The 21,542-nt window shown below is 40.1% G+C and overlaps 6 protein-coding genes, 1 long non-coding RNA gene and 1 other non-coding gene across 11 annotated transcripts; 5 read left to right on the top strand and 3 right to left on the bottom strand.

The window, feature by feature from the left end:
- Window positions 1-57: 57 nt before the first annotated feature.
- Window positions 58-130, bottom strand: Trnam-cau (transfer RNA methionine (anticodon CAU)). Its single transcript has one exon. It is a non-coding gene; the product is annotated as a tRNA-Met (tRNA).
- Window positions 131-463: 333 nt separating this feature from the next.
- Window positions 464-4,960, top strand: LOC135169062 (ribonuclease P protein subunit p40-like). Of its 2 annotated transcripts, XM_064133763.1 has the most exons (6): window positions 464-597; window positions 766-910; window positions 1,122-1,286; window positions 4,113-4,238; window positions 4,335-4,518; window positions 4,606-4,960. In XM_064133763.1, the coding sequence occupies exons 1-6, from the start codon at window positions 484-486 to the stop codon at window positions 4,937-4,939; spliced, it is 1,068 nt and encodes a 355-aa protein (XP_063989833.1). In that variant the 5' UTR covers window positions 464-483; the 3' UTR covers window positions 4,940-4,960. The 2 variants fall into 2 exon arrangements, with proteins under 2 accessions (XP_063989833.1, XP_063989832.1); XM_064133762.1 differs by lacking the exons at window positions 464-597; window positions 766-910; window positions 4,113-4,238; window positions 4,335-4,518; window positions 4,606-4,960 and adding an exon at window positions 1,689-4,034 and having other exon boundaries at window positions 1,146-1,286.
- Window positions 4,961-5,395: 435 nt separating this feature from the next.
- Window positions 5,396-8,666, bottom strand: Kap3 (Kinesin associated protein 3). 2 transcript variants are annotated; one of them, XM_064133755.1, is made up of 4 exons: window positions 8,526-8,666; window positions 8,321-8,438; window positions 8,026-8,188; window positions 5,396-7,930 (listed from the first exon to the last, which is right to left on the bottom strand). In XM_064133755.1, exons 1-4 carry the CDS (start codon window positions 8,549-8,551, stop codon window positions 5,661-5,663), a joined length of 2,577 nt encoding a protein of 858 aa, XP_063989825.1. In that variant the 5' UTR covers window positions 8,552-8,666; the 3' UTR covers window positions 5,396-5,660. The 2 variants fall into 2 exon arrangements, with proteins under 2 accessions (XP_063989825.1, XP_063989826.1); XM_064133756.1 differs by having other exon boundaries at window positions 5,396-7,915.
- An 888-nt stretch (window positions 8,667-9,554) lies between these two features.
- On the top strand, window positions 9,555-11,195 carry LOC135169068 (nucleoside hydrolase-like). Its single transcript, XM_064133779.1, has 5 exons — window positions 9,555-9,758; window positions 9,992-10,175; window positions 10,252-10,368; window positions 10,427-10,563; window positions 10,706-11,195. The coding sequence occupies exons 1-5, from the start codon at window positions 9,573-9,575 to the stop codon at window positions 11,030-11,032; spliced, it is 951 nt and encodes a 316-aa protein (XP_063989849.1). The 5' UTR covers window positions 9,555-9,572; the 3' UTR covers window positions 11,033-11,195.
- On the bottom strand, window positions 11,117-12,071 carry LOC135169083 (bublin coiled-coil protein-like). Of its 2 annotated transcripts, none has more exons than XM_064133803.1 (3): window positions 11,932-12,071; window positions 11,708-11,859; window positions 11,117-11,558 (listed from the first exon to the last, which is right to left on the bottom strand). In XM_064133803.1, the coding sequence occupies exons 2-3, from the start codon at window positions 11,787-11,789 to the stop codon at window positions 11,380-11,382; spliced, it is 261 nt and encodes an 86-aa protein (XP_063989873.1). In that variant the 5' UTR covers window positions 11,790-11,859; window positions 11,932-12,071; the 3' UTR covers window positions 11,117-11,379. The 2 variants fall into 2 exon arrangements, with proteins under 2 accessions (XP_063989873.1, XP_063989875.1); XM_064133805.1 differs by having other exon boundaries at window positions 11,708-11,825; window positions 11,932-12,068.
- Window positions 12,072-12,226: 155 nt separating this feature from the next.
- LOC135169085 (uncharacterized) lies at window positions 12,227-13,555 on the top strand. The gene is made up of 3 exons (XR_010300159.1): window positions 12,227-12,684; window positions 13,124-13,205; window positions 13,279-13,555. It is a non-coding gene; the product is annotated as an uncharacterized LOC135169085 (long non-coding RNA).
- A 1,727-nt stretch (window positions 13,556-15,282) lies between these two features.
- LOC135169079 (uncharacterized) lies at window positions 15,283-16,531 on the top strand. The gene is made up of 2 exons (XM_064133800.1): window positions 15,283-15,450; window positions 15,579-16,531. The coding sequence occupies exons 1-2, from the start codon at window positions 15,312-15,314 to the stop codon at window positions 15,878-15,880; spliced, it is 441 nt and encodes a 146-aa protein (XP_063989870.1). The 5' UTR covers window positions 15,283-15,311; the 3' UTR covers window positions 15,881-16,531.
- Window positions 16,532-16,923: 392 nt separating this feature from the next.
- Window positions 16,924-21,512, top strand: LOC135169076 (uncharacterized). Its single transcript, XM_064133795.1, has 3 exons — window positions 16,924-17,204; window positions 19,406-19,654; window positions 19,934-21,512. The coding sequence occupies exons 1-3, from the start codon at window positions 17,141-17,143 to the stop codon at window positions 20,176-20,178; spliced, it is 558 nt and encodes a 185-aa protein (XP_063989865.1). The 5' UTR covers window positions 16,924-17,140; the 3' UTR covers window positions 20,179-21,512.
- Window positions 21,513-21,542: the final 30 nt, after the last annotated feature.

The raw sequence follows: 21,542 nt of genomic DNA, 5'->3' as shown, positions 1-21,542 counted from the left end.
ATTTTCGGAAAAAAAAACTGAACGATTGAAAATCTTTCATTTGAATAAAAAAAAAATTGCTCCGGGTGAGGATCGAACTCACGACCTTAAGATTATGAGACTTACGCGCTGCCGGCTGCGCCACCGAAGCTTGTATACGAAAGATTCATTAGGCTCTATAACATTCACTCGTCAAAAACCCTCCACCACGTGTTCAATTTACGGTTTCACGGACACGGGCGTCTGTTCGGCGATCTTCGGGCACTTGGTCCGTCAATAGTGGGGGTAATGCGCCCCAACGGCGAAGAGGAAGAGTGGGAAAGTTGACGAACATGATCGAAGTAATCAAGATCGTCCATCCAACTGTAGATTTCCACTCTCCTCAACTCCCCCCAACGCTCGTCCTCACCAACACAGCCATTCGCCACGACAGGCGCTAACCCTCGCACTTCCAAAACAAACGTCGCAGTTTTATTTCGTGGCATTGGTCCCTCCAATGCACCAATGTTGTGTCCAAAAGTGTGGGACTTGAAGGCCCCTCAGAATCACAATGAAATAGCACGTTGGAGTAAACCGGAAATCCCCCTGACAATTAGTAGTCATTACTACAATCACTCGGTAAGTCATTCGTCCCCAGACAGAAGTCATAACATTTTAGTTAACCAATTGTGTTATCCCAGTCTCTTTGTCTTCCATTTGTTAAGCGTTCTATTATTGCGACTAGATTTTTCGATTTTTACGTAATCCCTCAATTTCGCTTTATTTGTGGTTCTGGATTGTTGCCAGGTGTCTGTTGTTGCTCCTCGCAAGAGAAAACTTCCCGTGGATATCATTGACTGCATCCTAGAGGACAGTGAGTACTACAAAGTCGAGGGTCTGCCTGTCTCGCAAATTGTTGATAAAGAGTTTGTCGAGGCTTTTGTCAAGAAAGGTAAATCCCTACGAAAATAATTTTTTTTCGTCACTGAATTGTTTTTTCTGAGAGTTGATCCCTTTCTCATTTTAATGAGTCTGGAGGAGTCTTGAGAATGGACAGCCATTCGTCTTGAAGATTTATTTGACTGGGCGAACTATTTGGATGTCCTTGACCACTAGAATTGGATAGTTTCCATCGTTGTGTCACACACTTGTGGTATTTTCAGGAGAATTAACCCTGTTGTCGATAAATACGAGGATTGATCTTGAAAACTGCATCTGCGTTACTCCGGAAGGGCAACTGGTGCTCTCCCTGGGAGTCGAGGACTATCAAAGACTGGGAATAGAGGGGAAGCAATCGTACTTCGATAGATCCAGGAGTTCTCGGTTTGGTGAGTCTTTTGAATGTTGTTTTTTCCTTTTGAATCGAGGAAAAGGTGTGAATCATATCCATTTCCTTCTGATGAAAAACCTCGATTGTTTCCCAAATGAGCTGATTTAGGGAAAAATTCATGAATGGTATATCTGTTTATTTCAACAAAAGTTGAAATTATTTACTAGAAAACGGAGACTTTGTTTTAAAAAAAGTCCAATGGCTTTGAGAAAACATCGACATGATATCATTAACGACCAATTAATTTCGTGGACTGAATTTACATTGACTATTAAAAAGACATTATATTAATTCAATTAACACCCATGAACAACCTTTTTGATGAGGCCATTAATTTAACTGAAAAATTATTCGTTCTAATAGTCCCAACCATTCTAATGGTTCATCCGCCCTTTTCTAGCCCCCCCTGTCTAAAAATGCCCCGGAAGCATCAAGTGCCTGCGCTGCAAGAGCTCGCACTGTGCTCCATCGGCGAATACGTAACAGCCTTCGGCAAATCAATAGTCACCCCAATCATCAAGCAATCATACACAGACCCCCGAGGGGGTTTAAAACGCCTTCAAAGCCTCCTCACCTCAATGAAACACCGCCTGAGCTCGAGCATCCCCTGGCATCTGTACAATCCAATGGCCTTGAAATCCCTGAACGCCATAAAGGCCCTGATAAACGAACGCAGAAATTTTTACGATTATCTACCGGCCGATGTCTTCCTCACTGAGGTGAACGTCCTCGTGAACCTGATCGAGGTCCTTTTGCACCATAACCTGCGGTCAATGGAGTTCACGGAGTGGCCGAAGATAATGCGACATGTTCTGTACAACAACCTTCACAATATGTCTGGGCTGGAGGTGCTGGACCTCGGCTCGGGATCAGCTGGCTGGCGTACGTCGGAGATCGAGAAGCTGATTATCAATGGCGTCTCCCATATGCCGAATCTCCTGTCGTTCACCCTCTGCTCAGACTGCACCGACAACATCATCTTCGTCGTGGGTGGAACTTGCAAAAAGCTCAGAGCTCTTGACGTTATAGCGTCGAGATCTGTCACGGACAGGAGTATTCCCTCAATTCTCAATTGTCATTACTTGAGGGAGGTGAAACTCTTCAGGACCTCGGTCTCCATCAGTGGCTTTGTCGATCTGTTCATCGGTCTGCCCTGGTTGGAGAATATTGGACGTTGTGATGACATGGGGGAAGTCTTTGAGTCCATCCCCCTCAAGGAAATAAGTCACAACTCAGAGAAGAATTTGGCACTTAAGGTCCTTGAAACTAGAAATGTTACTGTTGAGGATTTGTTCTTGTTCATCGACATGTGCCCCTTCATCACCAGCATCTCCATCATGTGCGACGAGAGGACGGATCTGAGGATATTGTCGGCTTTGCACCATTTGCAGGAGCTGAAGCTTCTGTCCTGTGACTTCTATGCAGATAAGGTTAATGATCTTCTGGAGCTCACCAACTCCAGGATCAAGAGTCTCCATCTGGAGCACGTTGAGGAGATCGACAGGAGTGCTCTGGTGTTCATCAGTCAGTACTGTCCTGGGATAAGGAGTCTGACGTTCTACAATTGTGATTTCTCTGAGGGATTGTCCACCCAGTTTAGGGCGCTGAAGATCGAGCCTTTCAAAGTCTTGGAGAGGCTCAAGTGTGTGGCGGATTGCGCCAGCTGTCATCTAGAATTCTTGATGAGCAACTGCCAGAGGATCAAGTTCATTCAGCTGGGGTCCTCAACGGGGGTCGGCGATGTGACGATGCAGAAGGTCTTTGCGGTTAATAAGATGAGGGAATTGGAGGAGATGAAGATTCTTTATGGGGGTGATTTGTCCATGAGGACTGTGAGACTGATTATGGAGAATTGCGAGAGGTTGAGACGACTCAGTGAGCTCGAAGGCTGGCATGGGGTTACCCAGGGGGAGCTGGAGAGTTTCAGGGAGGAACTGAGGGTCAATAATGTCGATTTGGATACTAGTCCCACTCTGTCGCTTGCCTGAAGCTCTTTTCGTGGAGCGAGGAGCAGCTGAGGGTGGCAGGATGAAGAAGTTTGGGAATGCTCGGGTCGGGGGGATGATCTGGCGAGGAAGTTCATAGACCTTGACTTAAGATAATGTGATTTGCCTTCTGAAGGAGAAGGGAACGATTAGAAATTAATTTGACTTTTTTTGATGATTAATTTATTTTGAAAGTAATTTTTGAGAATCGAAATCGATTTCCACAAATGGTTTCTCGATGGAAAATTGATTTTTATTCAATTATCTATCAAATTGAATTCGAAGTACTTGGGTGACCTAAAAAAATCAATTATTTGGTGAATATCGAAAGAATCAACGAATTTAGGAGCCATAATTCAACTTTATCGAATATTTTATCGAAGTGTTTTATTACCAACAATTTCACAATTTATTCAAGTCATTTTGCTACTTTACAATTGTACGGACAATTATTAAGTGCTGAAAATATTTATTATGATGATGAGGATTGTCGGCCAATGCTGCATCCCCTTAAATTTGTGATAATTTCATCGTAACGAAAAATTACGATTTATTTGTGACGTAGATATCAGCTGTACTGAGGTGCCACTGAATATTGTTTTCCATTAATGTTAGTGATAACGAATGCTGGTACTAATTTAAATATTTATACCGTATTTTATACACTAGTCTTCGAGGAATTTGTACATGTGGACTGTGATGACGCTTCCAATTTTGTTATTTTTACTTTATTTTGTATATAAATGTTTTTTGACGTTGGAGTTGAGTCGTACCTTTCATTATCTTTTTCATTTCTGTTCCGACAATTTTTCGTTGGCTGTACTGTACTGTTTACACAGTCGTTCAGGTGGATCTGAGAGAGGACACGTTTACGCCGGGAAAAAAAAATTACGAGAGGGTAAAGAAATGTCTGGAGGAGAATCTAGAGGGACTGTTTGACGTCATCTTCATTTGGGAACCCTCAGGTGAGAATTTGTCGATTTTCTCGACGAAGTTGAACAAAACTGTGACCACAATCAGATCGATAGAGTAGGATTAATTTTTTAATTAATATTTTGCAGAGAAAAATGTCTGTCCATCGTCGGCTGCAGCCTGGTTTCACCAGAAGGGCTACAAAGTGTCGTTGTGTCGTCCGAAGTATTCGGAGATATTAGAATGTGATTGCAGGATACCATCAGTGGGTTCAGAATGCGATTATGAAAGATTTCTCGAGTGGCTAGGGATCTTCAGCATTGGGGGAGATGTGTGAGTAATTTTCTTCCCCCTTGAATTCGGCCGAACGATAATTCAGTAGTGAAGTGGTAAAACGAGTGATAATCTCTTGTGTTCCAGGACAAATGAAGATCCAGAGAATTATGTCAATAGTTACATATCGCCCTCCCCCAACGCCCCCAGGGGTGACCTTTTGCACGCACAATGGACGGGATTATTCAGCAGAAAGAAGCTTGAAAAAATTTATAAAGAAATTGAAAATCACGTGAGTCACAGTTCCTGGGTGAGCCTCCACGTCCAAGGATTTGCCGACAGTCCAGTCAGCTGGGGTCTCAAGGAGCATTCGTTCCACACAGATGGTGACAATAATTACACCATTGTGTTCCAGGAAACGGGCGAAAAGTTAATCAACAAGAGTCTTAGTTCTAACAATAAACCCCGGAATGTTCAATAAATTCGGTTTTTGGAAAAATAATGGAGTTAGTGTTTTTTTAAACAGTTCATAAGTTTAATTAAATTATTTTTAAGTACTTAGTTATAATACACATTGATAAATACATGAGATCAGTGGATTTTTAATAAATAATTCACGTGAATTGCGTAATATCGAAACGACAGCAGTGATCTAAAATTCATTTAATACTTGATGCGTATGGAATTCAACAGAAAAATCTTCTTTTCTTTTAAGAATTGTATTGAATGATAACATAATTCAACAAAATTCTTTCACTTGTAATTAAACTAACAGTCCTTTATAATAGATTGTTCTATTAATTTTTGTCCTACGAATTAATACGCATTTGTGCCTGATTGAATAATTTATTTGAATCAAATAATTTTCCTGGCATTTTCAATAATGATTTACTCTCCAATCATAACCGGAATTTAATTTTCTCATTCAATTAAATTATTCCCCAGGTAAATAGTTCCTTAAATAATACTTTGACTAGTACCATGAATGTGAGAGTATCTCTTACAAAGCCCTGACATTAAAAACGAGACTGTGATTCATCTGACAACGTAAAGGCACTATTTTCAACAAAACATTCAGAGATCAATAAAAAAATTGAATTTCTACAAATTGTGCATAGACCTGGGCTCTCTATCGCCACAGCTCGATTGAAGCTAATTCAGCAAGATTCGTGGAAATTAAGCACTTTACCTGGATTGTCTACTCATATTAGCACGTGGGAGTTGTCAGACTCTGAGAATTTCACTTTTGAATTGTGGTAGAGGTCCTCAATGCCTGAGCCAACAGACATTCGAGACTTGGAACGAGCCATTAGGTCGGTTATGTCGTCGAAGTCTCGACTGTAGCGGCTCGCAGGGCGACTAGAATTATCTGAAGAGTCTAACCCCCCTCTGATGGTTGAATCTCCATCATCAGTGATGAAGGAAGTCGAGTTACCAGAGGAGAATAGCATGGTGTGCTTGAGAAGGTCTCCGCTCATGAAGGGCGGGAGACTGTCATCCTCATCGACGATTAAGTGATTTGTGTTGTCTATTGCAATGGACTCCACCATTTCCAGCCATTGCTGATTGTGAGATCGAAATTTTTCGACTTTAATCCTAGCTGCCCAGTCTTTATCACATAAAGCAATCACATCCAAACAAGCATCACAGACCCTCCTGACAGCTGGATTCTTATCATGCATGAGATCAATCAGATACCCTGGGGCCTCGTTCCCAGTCTCCTTGATCAGATAATCCCTCGTGGACTCGTGCATGGCGATTTGATAAAAAACGTAAATAATCTGCAATACGATCTCGTCATCCTCCTGCTTGGCCTTGAGCAGTTCTATCAACGACAAGAGTATGTCGGCCTTGCAGAGGAGCCTCGCACAGTCCTCGTCGGAGGCTGCAGTCCCCAGGAGCACAACAACCTCAAGCACCAAATCGTCCTGAACCTTCCCAGGGACCAAGTTATTTCGGATCCAGGGGATCAGATTGCAGCGCTGGAGAATCTGGGCATAATCCAAATCTGGAAGCACCAAATTTCCCAGGACTCCCACGATCTCCAGGATGAAGTCCTGAGAGTCTGATTCAGTCAGGGCCATGGCAAAGTCTCCAACGAATTCCACGAAATGCTCTTTGGTATTGTCGTGCTGTGAAATATTCCGAATCATCTTCATAATCAAAGCATCCTGGCTCTTGAAAGCCTTTCGAATGAGCCCCTGCAGTCGATTGTTCTCCACCATGATCTGCGCATTCCTGTTATGACAAGCCAAATTGATGCAGAGTGCGATGAGCTCCCTCTTGGTCCTCTCCTCCCCCTCCTCCAGGATCATGTCAGTCACCATGGGAACACAGTCACTGTTTCCAAACATGGACTTAACCTTATCATCCATGCTGAGATGATACAGCAGTCCCAGAATAGTATTCTTGCTCTGAGAATCACTGGCCCCAAGCAATTTCACCAATTTAGGAAGAAGTCCCACTCTCACCATCTTGCCCCGCAATTTCCCATCGAACGAGATATTGAACAGCAGCTTCAAAGTGCTCAGTACCAGGTCAGGATTGTTATTCTGGAGGAGTCTGGGGAGCTTCTCGACGATGTTGTCCTCAGCCATTGAATCCTTATTCTCCCGGAATATCGACAACTTCTTGAGGAATGTTATAACGAGAATCAGAAGATCAGTGTTGACCCTGTCCAGGGTCTTGATCAGCATCCCTATGACATTCTTCTTTCTCATTTTCCTCTCGACCTCAGTGTTCTCAGCGATGTTCAGCAGCAGGTAGAAGGCAACTCGCAGCAGTTGTTCCTGTTTCTTCGTGAGGCTCTTGAATTTCTTTCGGCTCTTCTCCAGGTCCTCCTTGAGGCGCTTTATCTCGCCCTCGGTGATGTGCAGGTGGACCTCAGCGGACCTACGCTTGAGCTCGTAGTCCAGGGGGCCCTCTGTACTCCAGATGTCATCTGTCAGCTTGAGCTTCTTGTCGTTGTTCTCGCCATTCGTGGAGGGGAAGAGAACGAGTCCTGTAGATGTTTCAAAGTGACGACGACGTTTCTCCATGTCGTCCTTCCATTGATCGTATCTCACTAGTTCAAAGTCGACGATCTCCATGCACAACGAGCCAATTCTGTACTCCAAAATAATATTGTGGAATTGAGAGTACGTTGAGAAGCAGAAGAAGATGTAGATGATATTGGTGGAGAGTTCTATGCTGCGTTTCCAGTCCTCCCTGAGGACCCTCGCCAGAGCACTCAGCAGAGACTCGTTTTTCGTGAGCTCCAGGAGGTTGTCTGGTACTCTTGCCAGTTGCAGGATCAGGGCTGAGCCTTTTACTTTACCTGGAATCTCCTCGTAGAGGAGCTCTATGTAGCTGTCGACGTTGGAGATAACCGCACGTTCCTGATCTCCATTCTCTGATCCAGGGAGGCTTGTGGAGGTCGAGGAGGTGGGCCTGGGTGGGCGGAAAGTGCCATCAAAACCTAGACATGGAGTGGCTACAATCAAGTGATGCCCTAAATTCTATGAAATTTCTGTTTAATTTTTCTGGGGAAACCAGAAACCAGTTTTGGAGAGAAATTGGGACATTTACCTTCGGTATTGACCTTCCTGTTCTTTAAATAATAGATCAATTGCTCTACCTCGTGGAGCTTGGACTCATGAATTAAGGAGCACTTCTCCATAACTTCCTTAGCGAGCAGCGAGACATTTGTATCGGCATTTAAACTCTTTAGTCTGATTATTTTCTGACATTCCTGCAAATTAAAATTATGATTCTCTCACTGACTTGGTAGATTTGGACTAATAAATACATATTCTAAAAACGAGATTAGTTTTGAAGAAACCAAAAGTATCTCACTTTCATAAATTCCAAAAAAATTAACTACCTTGCGGTCCCCGAGCATGGGGTCCCCTAGTTCCCCCAGAATCAGCGCCTCCACATCGTAGTTGACCACCAGAGCCTTCTCCGTGGGGTGGACATCCAGTGTCCCCGACCTAACCTTCCTAAACCGAAAGAAAACCCCAATAAACTTTCAAGTGCTCGAAAAACTTTGAAACTCCTGATTTTCTCTGTCAAAAAAATTCTCTCACCGTTTCAGGAACTTCGCCTCATCCATCTTCCTCTATCCGCCCTCAACAGCCCTCTAAACCCCTTGATTTCCTTGAAGAAACCCCAAAGTCACTGATTCACTCCCGAAGACAGGGAAATCGTTCTCCAAAATTAATTGACTTTCCGTCTTTTAACATTTGAAGATGAAAATTTCAGTGGCTTTTCAGTGAAGACTTCGATCGTTGTACTGGTACGTGGTGGCCACCGGAGACATCCGTGATCCTAACCTCACCCGGAACACCCCACCCACTTCACGAAAATTACAGAGACTCCTCCGTTGCAGTAGAGTCAATCACCCCGAGAAATTGATTCTCAATTCTTAATTGCGCAGTATCTCCGCACCAATTAATTCTATGATAAATTATGCCGAACGTTTTTTGCGCAGAATTTATTTCTCTACAAAAAAAGTTTCTTCATATTTTCTCCTGAAATCAGTCGATATCGAGATAAATCGAGGTTAACGCGGATCGAACCCTCTTCGTTACGTCAGAGGTCTAGGCTATCTCGGTGTTCTCAACCCTATTATTTCTTCTCTCGAGGTCTGCAAACACTTGTTTGGGTTTCGCAAAGAGTCTAGACATTTCATTGGCTTCCTGCTGATCACATAGAAATAGCTAAAGAGTTGTAAATCTAAAATCTGCGGTATCAGGCATTTATTGATCAAACAAATACGCGATAACTCTAATTAAAGAATTAGTCCACCAACGAAGTCGTGAAGTATTGTTTTCATGTTATTTCGTTTCTTTTTGTAAAAAAAGTTCAAAAAAATTTATTGGATGAAATTTTTGGTAAAATGTCGTAGAATTGTTGAATAAATGACGATTTGAGCTGCTCAAATATTAGTTAAAAAATCAATCGATATTTAAAAGTGTTATGACAGACCGGAGACATTAATTCTTATCGGATTAATTACGAAACTGAGTTGATAAAGGACTGACGAGATGGAATCCGAGCGAATAAATTGTCTTCAATTTTACGAGCACTAGCATCGATTTTCGACTGCCAGAGAATTTTATTGATCTCTCAAGATGAAAAAAGTAATCGTGGATTGCGACGCGGGGTATGATGATGCAGTCGCTCTGGTGCTGTTGATTGCAGCACACAAACAGAACCAAGTAGAAATAAAAGCTATTACGTGTGTGAATGGGAATGTAAAAGTCGATCATGTCGTGAACAATGTTTTTAGAACGCTTGAAGCTTGTAATGCACTTGATGTAAGTTGATTTTTAATTTTTCAAATCCTCAACTTTACTTTTTAAATGTGAAAGCTAATGAGCTCACCTTCATCACAATCAATCGCTCTTTCTTATTTTTGTGGCGAATGATAATTGATTTTCCTGTGTTATTAAATTACCTCTATATTGATAAGGAGTTTTTATTCTATTTTTATCCAAACGAAAATTAAATTTTAAAAATACCACTTGCAAAAGAATACCACCGCTTGTAGATTCCAGTCTATAAAGGAGCGCATTCTGCTCTCATCGCTGCAGAGACATCGAAAAAAGCTGAGGAAATTCGTTACCACGGGCGTGATGGCTTTGGAGATGTTTTCACGAATACTGCAGACGTCAGTAAACTTCAGCTGGAACACGCAGTTGTGGCTATCCATAAATTAATAACTGAAAATCCCAGTGAGTCAGCAATTGAACATAGAAACCCTCAACTTTCTCTTAGATATTTAAAACTTAATTTTATTTCTACCTGCAGATGAAATTTCTGTTGTTTGTTTGGGTCCCCTCACGAACATCGCTCTTGCAATTAAAGTCTACCCTGAAATTCTGGATATTATCAAGGAATTTTACATCATGGGAGGCAACTCAACAGGTCATTTAATTTTACTCGAGGAAAAGAGGCGGAATGTTTAATTGTTTTTTGGTTTCAGCTGTAGGAAACGCCTCCTGCCAAGCGGAATTCAATTTCTTCGCAGATTGTGAGAGCGTCCACATCGTTCTGGGGAGTAATATCAAACCCCTGTGGTTACTTCCATGGGAAACATGTATTAAATCTACGATAACACACGTAAGAACGAATTCAGAATACAAAAAGGATTCATAAATTTCTAGAAAAAGTCCTTGTGAATATCTGAGGATCACGTATAGTACAATTATTATCTTATATCATTCTCATTGCCAAGTAACAATAAATAACGATTATTAATCAGCACTGGAGGGATAATATCCTTGGGAAGGAGCTCACCAAAGTAGTTGAACTGATAAATAAAGTGGAAGGGGGAGTCTACTTAAAACAGACGAAAAAAGAGTTCTACAGACCCTGTGATGCCTTTACAGCAGCTGTTCTCCTGAATCCCGACCTAGTGATTAAGAAAACGGACTATCACGCAGACATCGAGCTCCGGGGGACGAGGACAAGGGGCCAGGTGGTGCTGGATCACCTCCAGCAGAACGAGCCGAATGTCCACTTGATCGAGGAGATCGACTTCAGGAAATTCGAGGAACTGATGTTTTCTGCTTTTACTTTTTCATTTTGAATTCATCAGAGCTAAATATTTAACCAAATTTTGTTCATTGGAAAATTTTCCTGACCGTAAATGGAAAATTTAAATTATGCCAACTTTTTTTGTACTTTCAGATCCTATTTTTATTGTACTTGCATCAAGCCTTAACAATAAAATATTTCCTCGTATACCATAATTATCGTTTTAAATATTTTTAAATTTTAACTCTAGTCCTGTATATGAGAAACTACTCCATAAAATCATAAACACAATTTTTTTTAATACAATTCCTACTCTGGTTCAATTACATCTCTGAAATAGTTCAATAGAGCTAAATTAATAATTGAGGGAATGGAAAATATTTTTACGTTCGTTTGTAATTATTGCTGGGAGTCTGGGGATATTTTCTCTCTCTTCACACTATCCTGAAACTGCTTTCTCGTTTCCTGGTTGGATTTCAATAATTCCACTAGTTCAGCGTGAATATTATCAGCTTTCATTTCCATCGTATCCAGCGCAGAGTTGAGCTGGTCCAGCTGTGCATTCAACGACTGAAATTCTGGAGAAATAGACATTCTCTAAATTAATTACAATTATGAGGGATTTATTTTAACGATGGTGTTGTCTGTCACTGTCAAGTGTCTGTCACCTTGGAAAATAGACTGTCAGGGGAGAGAGACCCTCTGGACCTTCTCCAGACCTTCTTACCTTCTTCAGTGTCATTCTCCCCATTTCCCTCGTCCATTTCCACTTCCTCGTCATTGTGGGGCTCCACCGCGTTGTCGAACATGATTTTGCCACTCGTCACCAGTGAAGATCAGCTGATCTGGAACCACCTAACTTAAACTCTTCCACCACACCTAGGTCAACAATACGTCGACAATATATTCACAGTAGATGAGCTGGTTTTTAACTAAATTTATTGGACGTACGTATCATTAGAAGGTGTGGAATCGACTGCCTAATGATTTAGCATTAGAACATTTGGGTATCGTCTACAAAGGTTATACGAGGAATTGCTAATGCTTATGGAGCAGCCCTAACCTCTAAATTTGGTAGTGGTGGCGCATGAACTACGAACGTGAACGTGCCTGTTGGTAAGGTATTACGACAACGGACAACGCAGCTACCTGTGCTGGCAGTAGGAGGCACAGGAGCCAAGAAAAACGAACCCTTCGATTTTAGAAAATTCCCGGAGCTTTATAGGAATCGCAAAGGGCCTGCCATGGACTCCCAGGTGATACCTTACCAACAGGCACATTCCTCATCGTCGTTCATGCACCACCACTACAATATTTCGCTGTTGAACCTACTCCATAAGCATCAGCAATCTCTGCTATAATCTCTGTCATTCAGGACGATTTAGGGATCAATTCCAGAATTTGGGAGACGTTTGTTTCCTCCTAATCACATCACAATACATTCAATTAAATTCTCTAAAGTCGGTGTCTCCCTTCTTCGCGTTTTTCTCGGCTCCTGGGCCCTCGGGCCCCGGAGCTAAAAGCCCCCGAATTAGGGATCATTCCATTTTTCGAGGATGTCTTAGAAAATAACATCGATCGCTTATTTCTGATACGACAAGATTCAGAGCTAAAACTGCACAGTCAAATCCGAAGAGCTTCATTATGACCAAGAACAATGCCAAGACCGACATTTAGGCCATTATTTCATATAATCGCCCCAGGGTGAGTATCAAAACCAGTATTACGACTTACTAAAACGGCTTCAGCATCCCAACGTCCATCGGTACCCGACATGAAAGCATTATTGTTATTTGGGTCGCGGCAATGTGGCGCCAAGCGTCTCGACATTCCCTATCCAACCCCTATCACCCTCCCCCTACCCACCCTATGAGGATGTTATTCATCGTGTATTTTACCCCTCCACATCTCCTCACGCATTTGTCCTCCACGAGGATTTCGTAAAAATTGCGAATGCAATACGTGATTTATGTGCAAATGGCAGCATTTTATTATGTCTTTTATGTCACACTGTCAAAAATATTTAAATTCGGGGAAGCGAGGTCCTGGGGCGTCAACCCCCCCCCCCCTCCTCACTCCCTGCCTTTCACTGAAGAAATTAAAAATAAATGACAAAATTACAAATATTTGTCTTACCTTTTAGCTCTTCCTCACGAATCATCAATTTCTTGAATCGACGCCAAAGACCGAGCCCTGAAAGTGTCGCGATGAGAACTGCTACAGTTGTAATTAATAGAGCGCTAACTCCCATTCATGATTTACGAGCTTCATATTTCCACCTGTGAAACTGCATTTCAGATTATTCCGTGGATTTACTGTGTGCGGATTTTGGTGTGGGACGGATAGAATGAAAATACTCAGCAATTGCAGGAGGAGAATATTCACCTTAAGGTACCACTGAATTCCACTCGACGATAAGTGGAACTGAAAAAGCAAAAGAAAATTATTGGATTATATGGATTACTGGAACTGAGAGTTCTGTGTCGATAGATGACGATATCCTTTGGCTTAGTGACCGGTGTTTAGAGTGCGGACGTCGCTTCCTCGTGTCATATTAATAATAAAAGAAAGTAAAGTCCAATTCACTGGGTTTTTGTATTATAATTATTTCTTGATTCATTTCCATTTAAAATATTCCTTATTTTCCCCACTGGATTAAATTATGATGAGCATAAACGTAATTTTAATGACGATAACTCCTTATGATTTTTTTATTTAAATTGTTTATTTATTGCTGTAATTTAATTGATAAATCGTTGAAGATACTGGAAAGTCCTTAATTAGAATTTTTATCGATTTTTTTTCTCCGCCTGGAACTCTGAATTTTTTTGGGAAGCAATTTCATCATTGTTATTAATTAATAGACATAAATTATTCATCAGCGCTGGTATGTTAATTTCGCAGGGGCTCGAAGACAATGAGCTTGACTGTGATGTTTAAAATGAAAAAAAAATTGTCGTTTGGAGCCAAATATTGCAGGAGGAAAAGCTCGTCGGCGCCAATAGTCGCGTTGGCGCCAGGCGTCTGCACTCCCTCTGCCATCCCCTGTGATGATACCGCAATCGATTGGAGGGGTGGTATCTACCCTCATAACACAGAAAAGCTCAAAGACGCTGGAACGCAGTGAATCGGCCGATTTACGTTGCAGGATTGACTTGAATGATGCCATCCCCTCGTTCTCCTTTTGTCAGCGTTGCACCCTCTGTTATGATCCAATCCCCAACCGGAGAGATAGGGTAAAACACCCCGAGGGGTATGAGTCAGTTCACGCACTAATGGAATTAGTTGCCCAAAATGTGAAGAAGGGGATGCGAATGGGGATGGGCGATTTGTTAATGGGTCAATGGTTTTTTCTGGATTTACGAGGGCGAAATATCGAAGGAATGTCTACAGATACGATAAAGGGTACAATAAAAAATCGGTAATTGTCCTGAGAAAAATTCCCTTTTCCTTAGTACAAGTCCTAGAAAATCTATACTAATATTTTCAGAACACATACTAATGCAAATTAAATATTTTTTAGCACAAAATGTTTTTTTTCAACGCACGTGTGGGAGCTGCTGTTGTGGTAATTTTTGTTTTCACTCCAGAGAAAAAATTCCAGAGAAATATTGAATTGTATTTTTTTCTAGGGGAAAATTTACTTCATTTGAGGATAATTTTTACACCAATCGTTAAAGTTATCGGTGATTCTGCGAAAAGTACAACAAAAGATTCGAAGATTAACCCATTTCTGGACTGCATTGGGATTTTCCAGTATTTTTACTTGCTATAAAAAATCTCGTAAAAGAAATCTTTACCGTATCTCGTAATAATTATTTACCCCGAGTTATTTCGGAAAATTTCGGTGGAATTTGACCACGAACTAGGTCTCTATTTATTTTCCCAATTTACTCAACTGGTGGATTATTTTCGGTATCAGAAATATCACGAAACCCGTGCCAAAATACCACTGACGAGTATTTCCTCGTGACTTCGTCTTTTTCTATCGCAACTCCTAATTGGCATTTCATGTTGACCAAGTCACATGTCTGTCGAATTCAGGGAATGGGTTCATGCAGTCACTGGAACAGTGGAAACTCACTTCGTGGAAACTCTGAGAGAAGAATTGGAATTTTACTGGAAGTTTGGTGGTCGTGTCGAGGACGGAATCCAGTCCTGTTCCTCTTCAGGGGGGTAAAAAGGGGTGAAAGGGGTGATTTACCAATGAAAAAAATTTTAATGTGGAATCCTGTACGTGACATTTATTTATCGCTATGAAAATTAATAATTACAACAGAATAATACACAAACTACCTCGGAGCAGACACTCGATAAAAATTCCCAAGGCGATGGGGGAAATTCGAGCTGAAAATTGTCAGCGCAGTACAGCTGCCCCTGAGGACGTCAAAGAATATGAGATCACCTGTTATTCAAGACCCCAGAGTACGAAATATTCCACTGACGTCCAGGTTTTTCACTCCATACCTGGTGTGAATTGCTTTAATATATTTCACCCTTTTCAACTTATTTCAATTACCGTTTCCTTCAATACAACAATTTACTATTTCTATCGCAAATTCAATAACACTGAACTAACAGAAACTTTATTTCCCTAGGAATTGTCGGATTGGCCGTGACATTCTCAACCAGCCCTTGCAAATTATTTTCAATTCTCCACGAATCACGCGACAAATTTCCAGAGACGACCATAAAAGAATTAATACACCTCCCCTTTTCTTTTTGTCAGTATTTTAACAACATTTTCACAAAACTTGGGGATTGGATAGTTGAGAAAATGAGGACAACAGCTGCTGAAGCCATAAAATTTTCATTGACTTCGGTGGTTCGTATTTTCAAACTCTGGAATAGCCTTGTCCTACTCGAATTACCCCTGAAAGAAATAAAAATGATAAAATGATGGCGATGGGGATCGGCTGTGGGGGAGGGAGGGAGGAAATGCACGATAGAATTCAATCAAAAAATTCGATATAGCGTAACGGATCCGATGATGGGCTTCTTGGTATAAGGACGGCCCAATATCCAGTGGTTTGCTGTCCATTGCCTTTTTTTCCTGCGCGTCCTCTCGTCCTCCGGACGTGGAATGGCCGGACGTCCCGGCGCCGCGTCACCTCATCCCTTCTGCTTCCACTCACCCCTCGCCTCACCCCGTGGATGTGTTAACGGGTAGTACTATGGGTTCGGGAAATACGTGACGGTCGAGTGAACACAACAGCGAAGGGGTGCATACTCATTTCTCCTTATTTCGTCGTTATTTACATTCTGTCGACCCAGTCGGCGCACACCCCCTCTTTCCTTTTGAAGTGCATTAAAAAAATAGTCGAGGGGAGACCAAAAAGCCATTTTTCTAATATAAACCAAATTCGCCCCATTTTTCGGTTCCCAAGGAAACCCTTATTTGTAGTAATTTTTAATATTTGTAAATATATAAATAATAAATGATAAAAAAATTTTAAAATATCGAACTGTTCACTCAGTCGAGTGTTGGTCGATGACAATACGATTATTTGATTATCGATCGAATTTCATATTCTAATTAATTAACTTATGCCTTTCCCCCGACCACTTAATTATTTATATTATCGCATTTGGGTGCATTATTGTAAATGCACTCGTGTGCATTATTGTAAATGCACTCAAGTGCGATAATATAAATAATTAAGTGGTCAAGGGAGACGTGTAAGTTAATTAATTAGAATATGAAATTTGGATCGGCGGAACTTTCGTCTCGCAACGAATCGAAATAAAAGTTCAGGGGGCGGTGAAAGGTGGCCAAGGGGCGGCGGAGGCGGAGGTGAGGGTTGAAAGGGGAGGCAGACGGCCGACGATAACGGGGGGAGGGGGGAGGGAGGGGGTGACGAAGTGGTGGGGAAGTAAGATGTAAAGAGCGGGAGAAATATTGCGCGTGGTGCGCGACTATAACGTTATACGTAGCCCCGTGGAAACCGGGTGGGATCGTGAAAACTCGTACAGGGTTGCATTTGCTGCGTTCCGACACTCATGCCTCATCCGTTGTATACACCGCACGTATAAAAGTGATTTTAAAGGGTATTTATTCGAACTATGTAACGGTAAATTTACCGATTTAATTTCTAGTAAAAACTGTCAGTGATCGATTTATTTTTGTGATATTCGGATTTTTGTGGTGAAGATATTTATAATGATTTCGAGAGGACAATTGTTTTCCTGGTGCGGAATTTTACTTGTCCTTGTTATCAACTCGGGTAAGTAAATGATAATAATTAATATAAAATTATAAAAAATAATTGTCTTTGAGAGAAATTTTCTTGATTTTTACCGATTAAAAAATATTTTTAATTATTCTTTTGATCGGTAAAATATTTTGTTGGAGATGTACACAATTGCTACAAATATAGAACTTGTTTTGTATTTATTTTTTATTTTTATTTATTAATAAATGAATTTAAAAATTCACCTTTGTCACTGTTCATGCCGTTGACCTAAAATACAGACGTGCAATAGGTACAACCCCTACAACATCTGTTATCCGTGTGTCTCCTGACGTACCCTGAAGCGTCCCTTACATGGATTATTATCATTATCGATTATTTTCGAGGGACAAGCCTACCCTAACGTGGTGAGGCCATTAGAGGGAGTGAATCTATGGACTTTTTGTTTTTCAGCGATGTTTAATTGAGGGGGGGGGGGCTGTTGGAGTCACTAGGGTTCCGGGGGCGGGGGGGGGGGTCAAAGGAACACCAGTAGAATTAATATAATAATATAATTTAATATAATATAATTATTTATTGTACGAATTGGTGAGCGCGATATTTTTCAATTTTTTTTTAAAGATTCGATGATTTTTTTATTGCTACGGTTTTTTATATCGAATAAAAAATTCCCAAAATTGCTGGCACTGAATATTTTACGGTCTGAGATATGAATTTTTCACAACCGAGATATTGGAATTTTCTTGAGTACTCGTATTTGAATTTTTATAGAATTTTTTTTTACCTGCGTAGTCATCACATTTGTTAGTGCGATACTTCTGAGGATTTTGATGAATAGCCTCGTTAGCTTGTACAGGTAATTTGATACCCCAGTATAATAATAATATTTGTTGCAAAAAAAAAATGAAATGTTCGATGAAGTATCAATTTTCATGGGGGATGAAAGGCGTGGCTGATTGAGATAATTAACAGGTAATTCTTTGTGTATCACTTGAGTGACCAATCGGGGATTAAGGGATGATGGGGGAGGGAAAGTGTTTTTATGCACCGGGGGTAGTATTTTTATTTTATTTTTTCAACCCCCGATCAGGCGCCCAGGACTTCTCCGCTTTTTCTTCGGGGGCTGTTCGTATAATAACGATATATATTCACGATCACAATCTAGTAATGAAATAGTGTACACTGGAGGAACACGCACCCGGGGAAAATAACGATGATAAAAGTGGAAATATACGGGTGTGGCTTTTCGCGTATTTCAGTCGAGTGATTTTTAGTTGCGATAAAAGTTATTTCAATTTTTTTTCACTCCCCATTTTTGCTGCAGTTTTCGCTGAATTAATTCTTAACAATTTGATCGTTTAGGGGTGCATTTTTCCTCATTTGGAATATGAAATTATTTTATGAATGATAAATACTGATTTGTTAATCTTTGAATAATCTAATTAACTTTCGGTGAGGGGAAAATTTAGTGGAACGCAGGGGATGAATGTATACGGAATACTTGATAATTATGTTTATTGGGTTTCTCTTTCCCTCCGTAATTTCAATTCCAGTCTTGAAATCAAAAATTAATGGTGGGGGAGAAAATAGTAAATTGCATAAAACATGAGACTAAAAAACACGCGGATCGTTGGCGTGTTGCGGTGTGATTTTGCATGCAAACGACAAGAAAAATCACTTTTAAAAAATATTTTTTAAAAATTTATTGCCTTTTTGCATCACTATGAAGCATAATTACCCCACTAGTTCAGTATAATTCGACGTAACTTAATTCCTGGGAACGTTTCGCAAGTTCTTACGAGATAATTATGTTACAAAAATCTACAACAATCCAATTTTTACACATAAAAAAATTACAAAAATACCCGTTGACCCCCGGGAGGGGTAATTTACCCCAAAAATTATTCTCCGCGTAACTGGTTCAACAAAAATTTTCCTGACCGCTTTCATGTCCGTGTAATGATGTGTCCGACTTAGCTAGACGAGCCTCGCCTCATTTACCTTAAATACCTGAAATTGCACAGAACATGAGACTGAAAAGAAACGGAAACAAGAGCGCATGTTTCGTCGACGTGTTTCGTTACGATTTTAAACTCAAATGGGGACAAAATTCACCGAAGATACCGTAATCCAGATCTTGAATATGAAGTTTCGAGGGGAATTTGTGGTGACGCGAGAGCTTGACAATTTCTTCATTTCTGAATGTTCCCTTTCTTTCTGTTGTCATCCACCAGGAGAAGCCCTAGAATGTTACCAGTGTCTATCACGTGCACTCGCTGATGACCAGTGTAAAGGTGATTTCATAACGCAAAAGGGCATTCAGGACGTGGTGAACTGCTCCCAAGCGAAGATGAACGATTGGTACCGTAAGATGAGCGATGATCGCGATCTCCAGCAGTTGGCTTTCGTCTTCGAGGTGGCCCAGAGCCATTACCCGTCCCCAGAACTGGAGGAATTCTCCTGTCTTAAGCTTAAATTGAAAGGTAACCGAGTGATATATTTTTTAACATATTTTTTTATAAAAAAAACCCAGTCCAGTACTGCAAAATGCATAAAAAATGAAAAATTCTATTTAAAAGATTCTCGCACTTTGCGGTAAAATTATTGCGCAATAATCCCTCAATTAATTTATTGATTAATTAATTAATTAATTTTTTTTAAAGCTCCTTCTGTAAAATTGTCTGAAATTTCAGTAAAAATTTAATTCGATATATTTCTTAAGCGAAAGTAAAACCCAAATTTGATAATTTACAAAATAATAGTCAACAACGAGTGGACAACAATGAGAACCTGCCAGTCGAAACAAACCGCAGCCCTCGATCCTTGCAAAAAAATCGAAGAGGGCTCGATGAAGCATCCGAAGAAAGCGATAACTGTCGAATACTGTGGACTATGCACCAAGGATAAGTGCAATGGTACAGGAATTAATTCAGCGACTTATCTCGCCACCTTTTTGTCCCTCGCAGTGACACTCGGTCTCAGGGGTTATCTCCATCGAGCTGTTTAACTCCCTCGATCGTCATCAGCCGGGAAAAAAAATGTGAGAATGAGGTAAAACCTTGAAAAAATATATGTGTAAGGAGAAATGAGCGCTATCTGCCCACTCGTTGTCATCACACATCAAAGCTTCGTACCTATTAATTACCTCATAATTATTTATTTCAATCAACTACACAAGAATGAGATTAATGATCTAGAAGAGACAAGTGAGTAGATTTTTCGAAGGAAAATTCCGTTTTCACTTTGATATTCGATAAATTTTTTATTCTGTTTGAGAGATTATTTATTTATTCGATTCCTTTGTCAGAACAAAATAAAGATGATACATAATCCTGCGAAGCAACAATCGAATGTGTTTTACGTAATTAATATGAGGAATTTTCAGTGAAGATAAATGAGAAAATGATTTTCTGTGATTTTAATAAATTCAGCAGGCGCTCTTTCTGTACTTATAACCATCGAAACTAATTAAGTTAATGATAATTAATAATTTCGAAATTATTTGAAATTGATTTGCACGGAGAGGAAAATAGGATAAAAGTGACATTAAACAATCGATAATTTTTCGGTGTAACCCAAAGAAAATTAATGCAATTAATTTGACAAATTAATTTAAAGGGGAGGGGGACGATTTACGTCAGACGGTGTATACAATTAGCGCTAGATAATTACAATTTCTATTGTCAATTTAATTTTTTTTTTCGGAGGGCTTTTTATCAATTTTTTTTCTCTCTGTGCAGATTCTTGGAATTCACGATTTTTGTATTCAAGTGTGTGTGGAATATAAGATAGGATTTCTAATTTTTTTATTGCCATCACATAGATTATTATTCTCATAGTACATTCGACATTTTTTATTAATTATAAACTGAGATTTAAGATTCAGATTTTGAGATTTCACCTGCATTAAGAAGTAGTGGGAATTCATGTTTTTCACTTAGCTAGTAATAAATTATTGCTTTTCATTTAATTCAATAATCTACATCATTATGAATGAATTGCGTGCCTCGATGATGCCCAGACCGCCTAAAAAATTAGATTATAATGTATAAATATTGTGTAAACACAACCATAAAAATGAGAAAATCAGATAAAGCACCGATAAAAAGGTCAACGATTTATTATTTAAAACGCAGAGATGATATTCAAAATAATGTACTTCAGGAGCTTACAAATACACGTGAATACAAAATTATACTCGAATAATGTACCAAGACCACTTTGCCGGTAATAAAATTGATTAAACTGATAACATAATCTCGATTATTTACGATGTTCACAAATTGTTGACAACATATTGGATGTTACATTAAATAAACATTAATTGATGCTGTGTTCAAATATGTGTCTGATTTACCAACACGAAGATCA

Source organism: Diachasmimorpha longicaudata, chromosome 14, assembly GCF_034640455.1.
Source record: "Diachasmimorpha longicaudata isolate KC_UGA_2023 chromosome 14, iyDiaLong2, whole genome shotgun sequence".
NCBI classification, from domain to species: Eukaryota; Metazoa; Arthropoda; class Insecta; order Hymenoptera; family Braconidae; genus Diachasmimorpha; species Diachasmimorpha longicaudata.
Note: the sequence above shows the minus strand (reverse complement) of the source record. Positions and strands in the feature narration are given on the sequence as shown.

Bases quoted from the DNA above. Each gene is read 5' to 3' on its own strand.
- LOC135169076 (XM_064133795.1), top strand. From the start codon at position 17,141: ATGATTTCGAGAGGACAATTGTTTTCCTGGTGCGGAATTTTACTTGTC. The intron at 17,205-19,405 runs GTAAGTAAATGA...GTCATCCACCAG, and splicing joins TGTCCTTGTTATCAACTCGG to GAGAAGCCCTAGAATGTTAC. The intron at 19,655-19,933 runs GTAACCGAGTGA...ACAAAATAATAG, and splicing joins TCTTAAGCTTAAATTGAAAG to TCAACAACGAGTGGACAACA.
- LOC135169068 (XM_064133779.1), top strand. From the start codon at position 9,573: ATGAAAAAAGTAATCGTGGATTGCGACGCGGGGTATGATGATGCAGTC. The intron at 10,176-10,251 runs GTGAGTCAGCAA...TTCTACCTGCAG, and splicing joins ATTAATAACTGAAAATCCCA to ATGAAATTTCTGTTGTTTGT. The intron at 10,369-10,426 runs GTCATTTAATTT...TTTTGGTTTCAG, and splicing joins CATGGGAGGCAACTCAACAG to CTGTAGGAAACGCCTCCTGC.
- LOC135169083 (XM_064133803.1), bottom strand. From the start codon at position 11,789: ATGTTCGACAACGCGGTGGAGCCCCACAATGACGAGGAAGTGGAAATG. The intron at 11,559-11,707 runs GTAAGAAGGTCT...CTATTTCTCCAG, and splicing joins GGAGAATGACACTGAAGAAG to AATTTCAGTCGTTGAATGCA.
- LOC135169062 (XM_064133762.1), top strand. From the start codon at position 1,705: ATGCCCCGGAAGCATCAAGTGCCTGCGCTGCAAGAGCTCGCACTGTGC.
- LOC135169079 (XM_064133800.1), top strand. From the start codon at position 15,312: ATGGGGGAAATTCGAGCTGAAAATTGTCAGCGCAGTACAGCTGCCCCT. The intron at 15,451-15,578 runs GTGTGAATTGCT...TTATTTCCCTAG, and splicing joins GGTTTTTCACTCCATACCTG to GAATTGTCGGATTGGCCGTG.
- Kap3 (XM_064133755.1), bottom strand. From the start codon at position 8,551: ATGGATGAGGCGAAGTTCCTGAAACG. The intron at 8,189-8,320 runs GTAGTTAATTTT...TTTAATTTGCAG, and splicing joins CCATGCTCGGGGACCGCAAG to GAATGTCAGAAAATAATCAG. The intron at 7,931-8,025 runs GTAAATGTCCCA...ACTTGATTGTAG, and splicing joins CAGGAAGGTCAATACCGAAG to CCACTCCATGTCTAGGTTTT.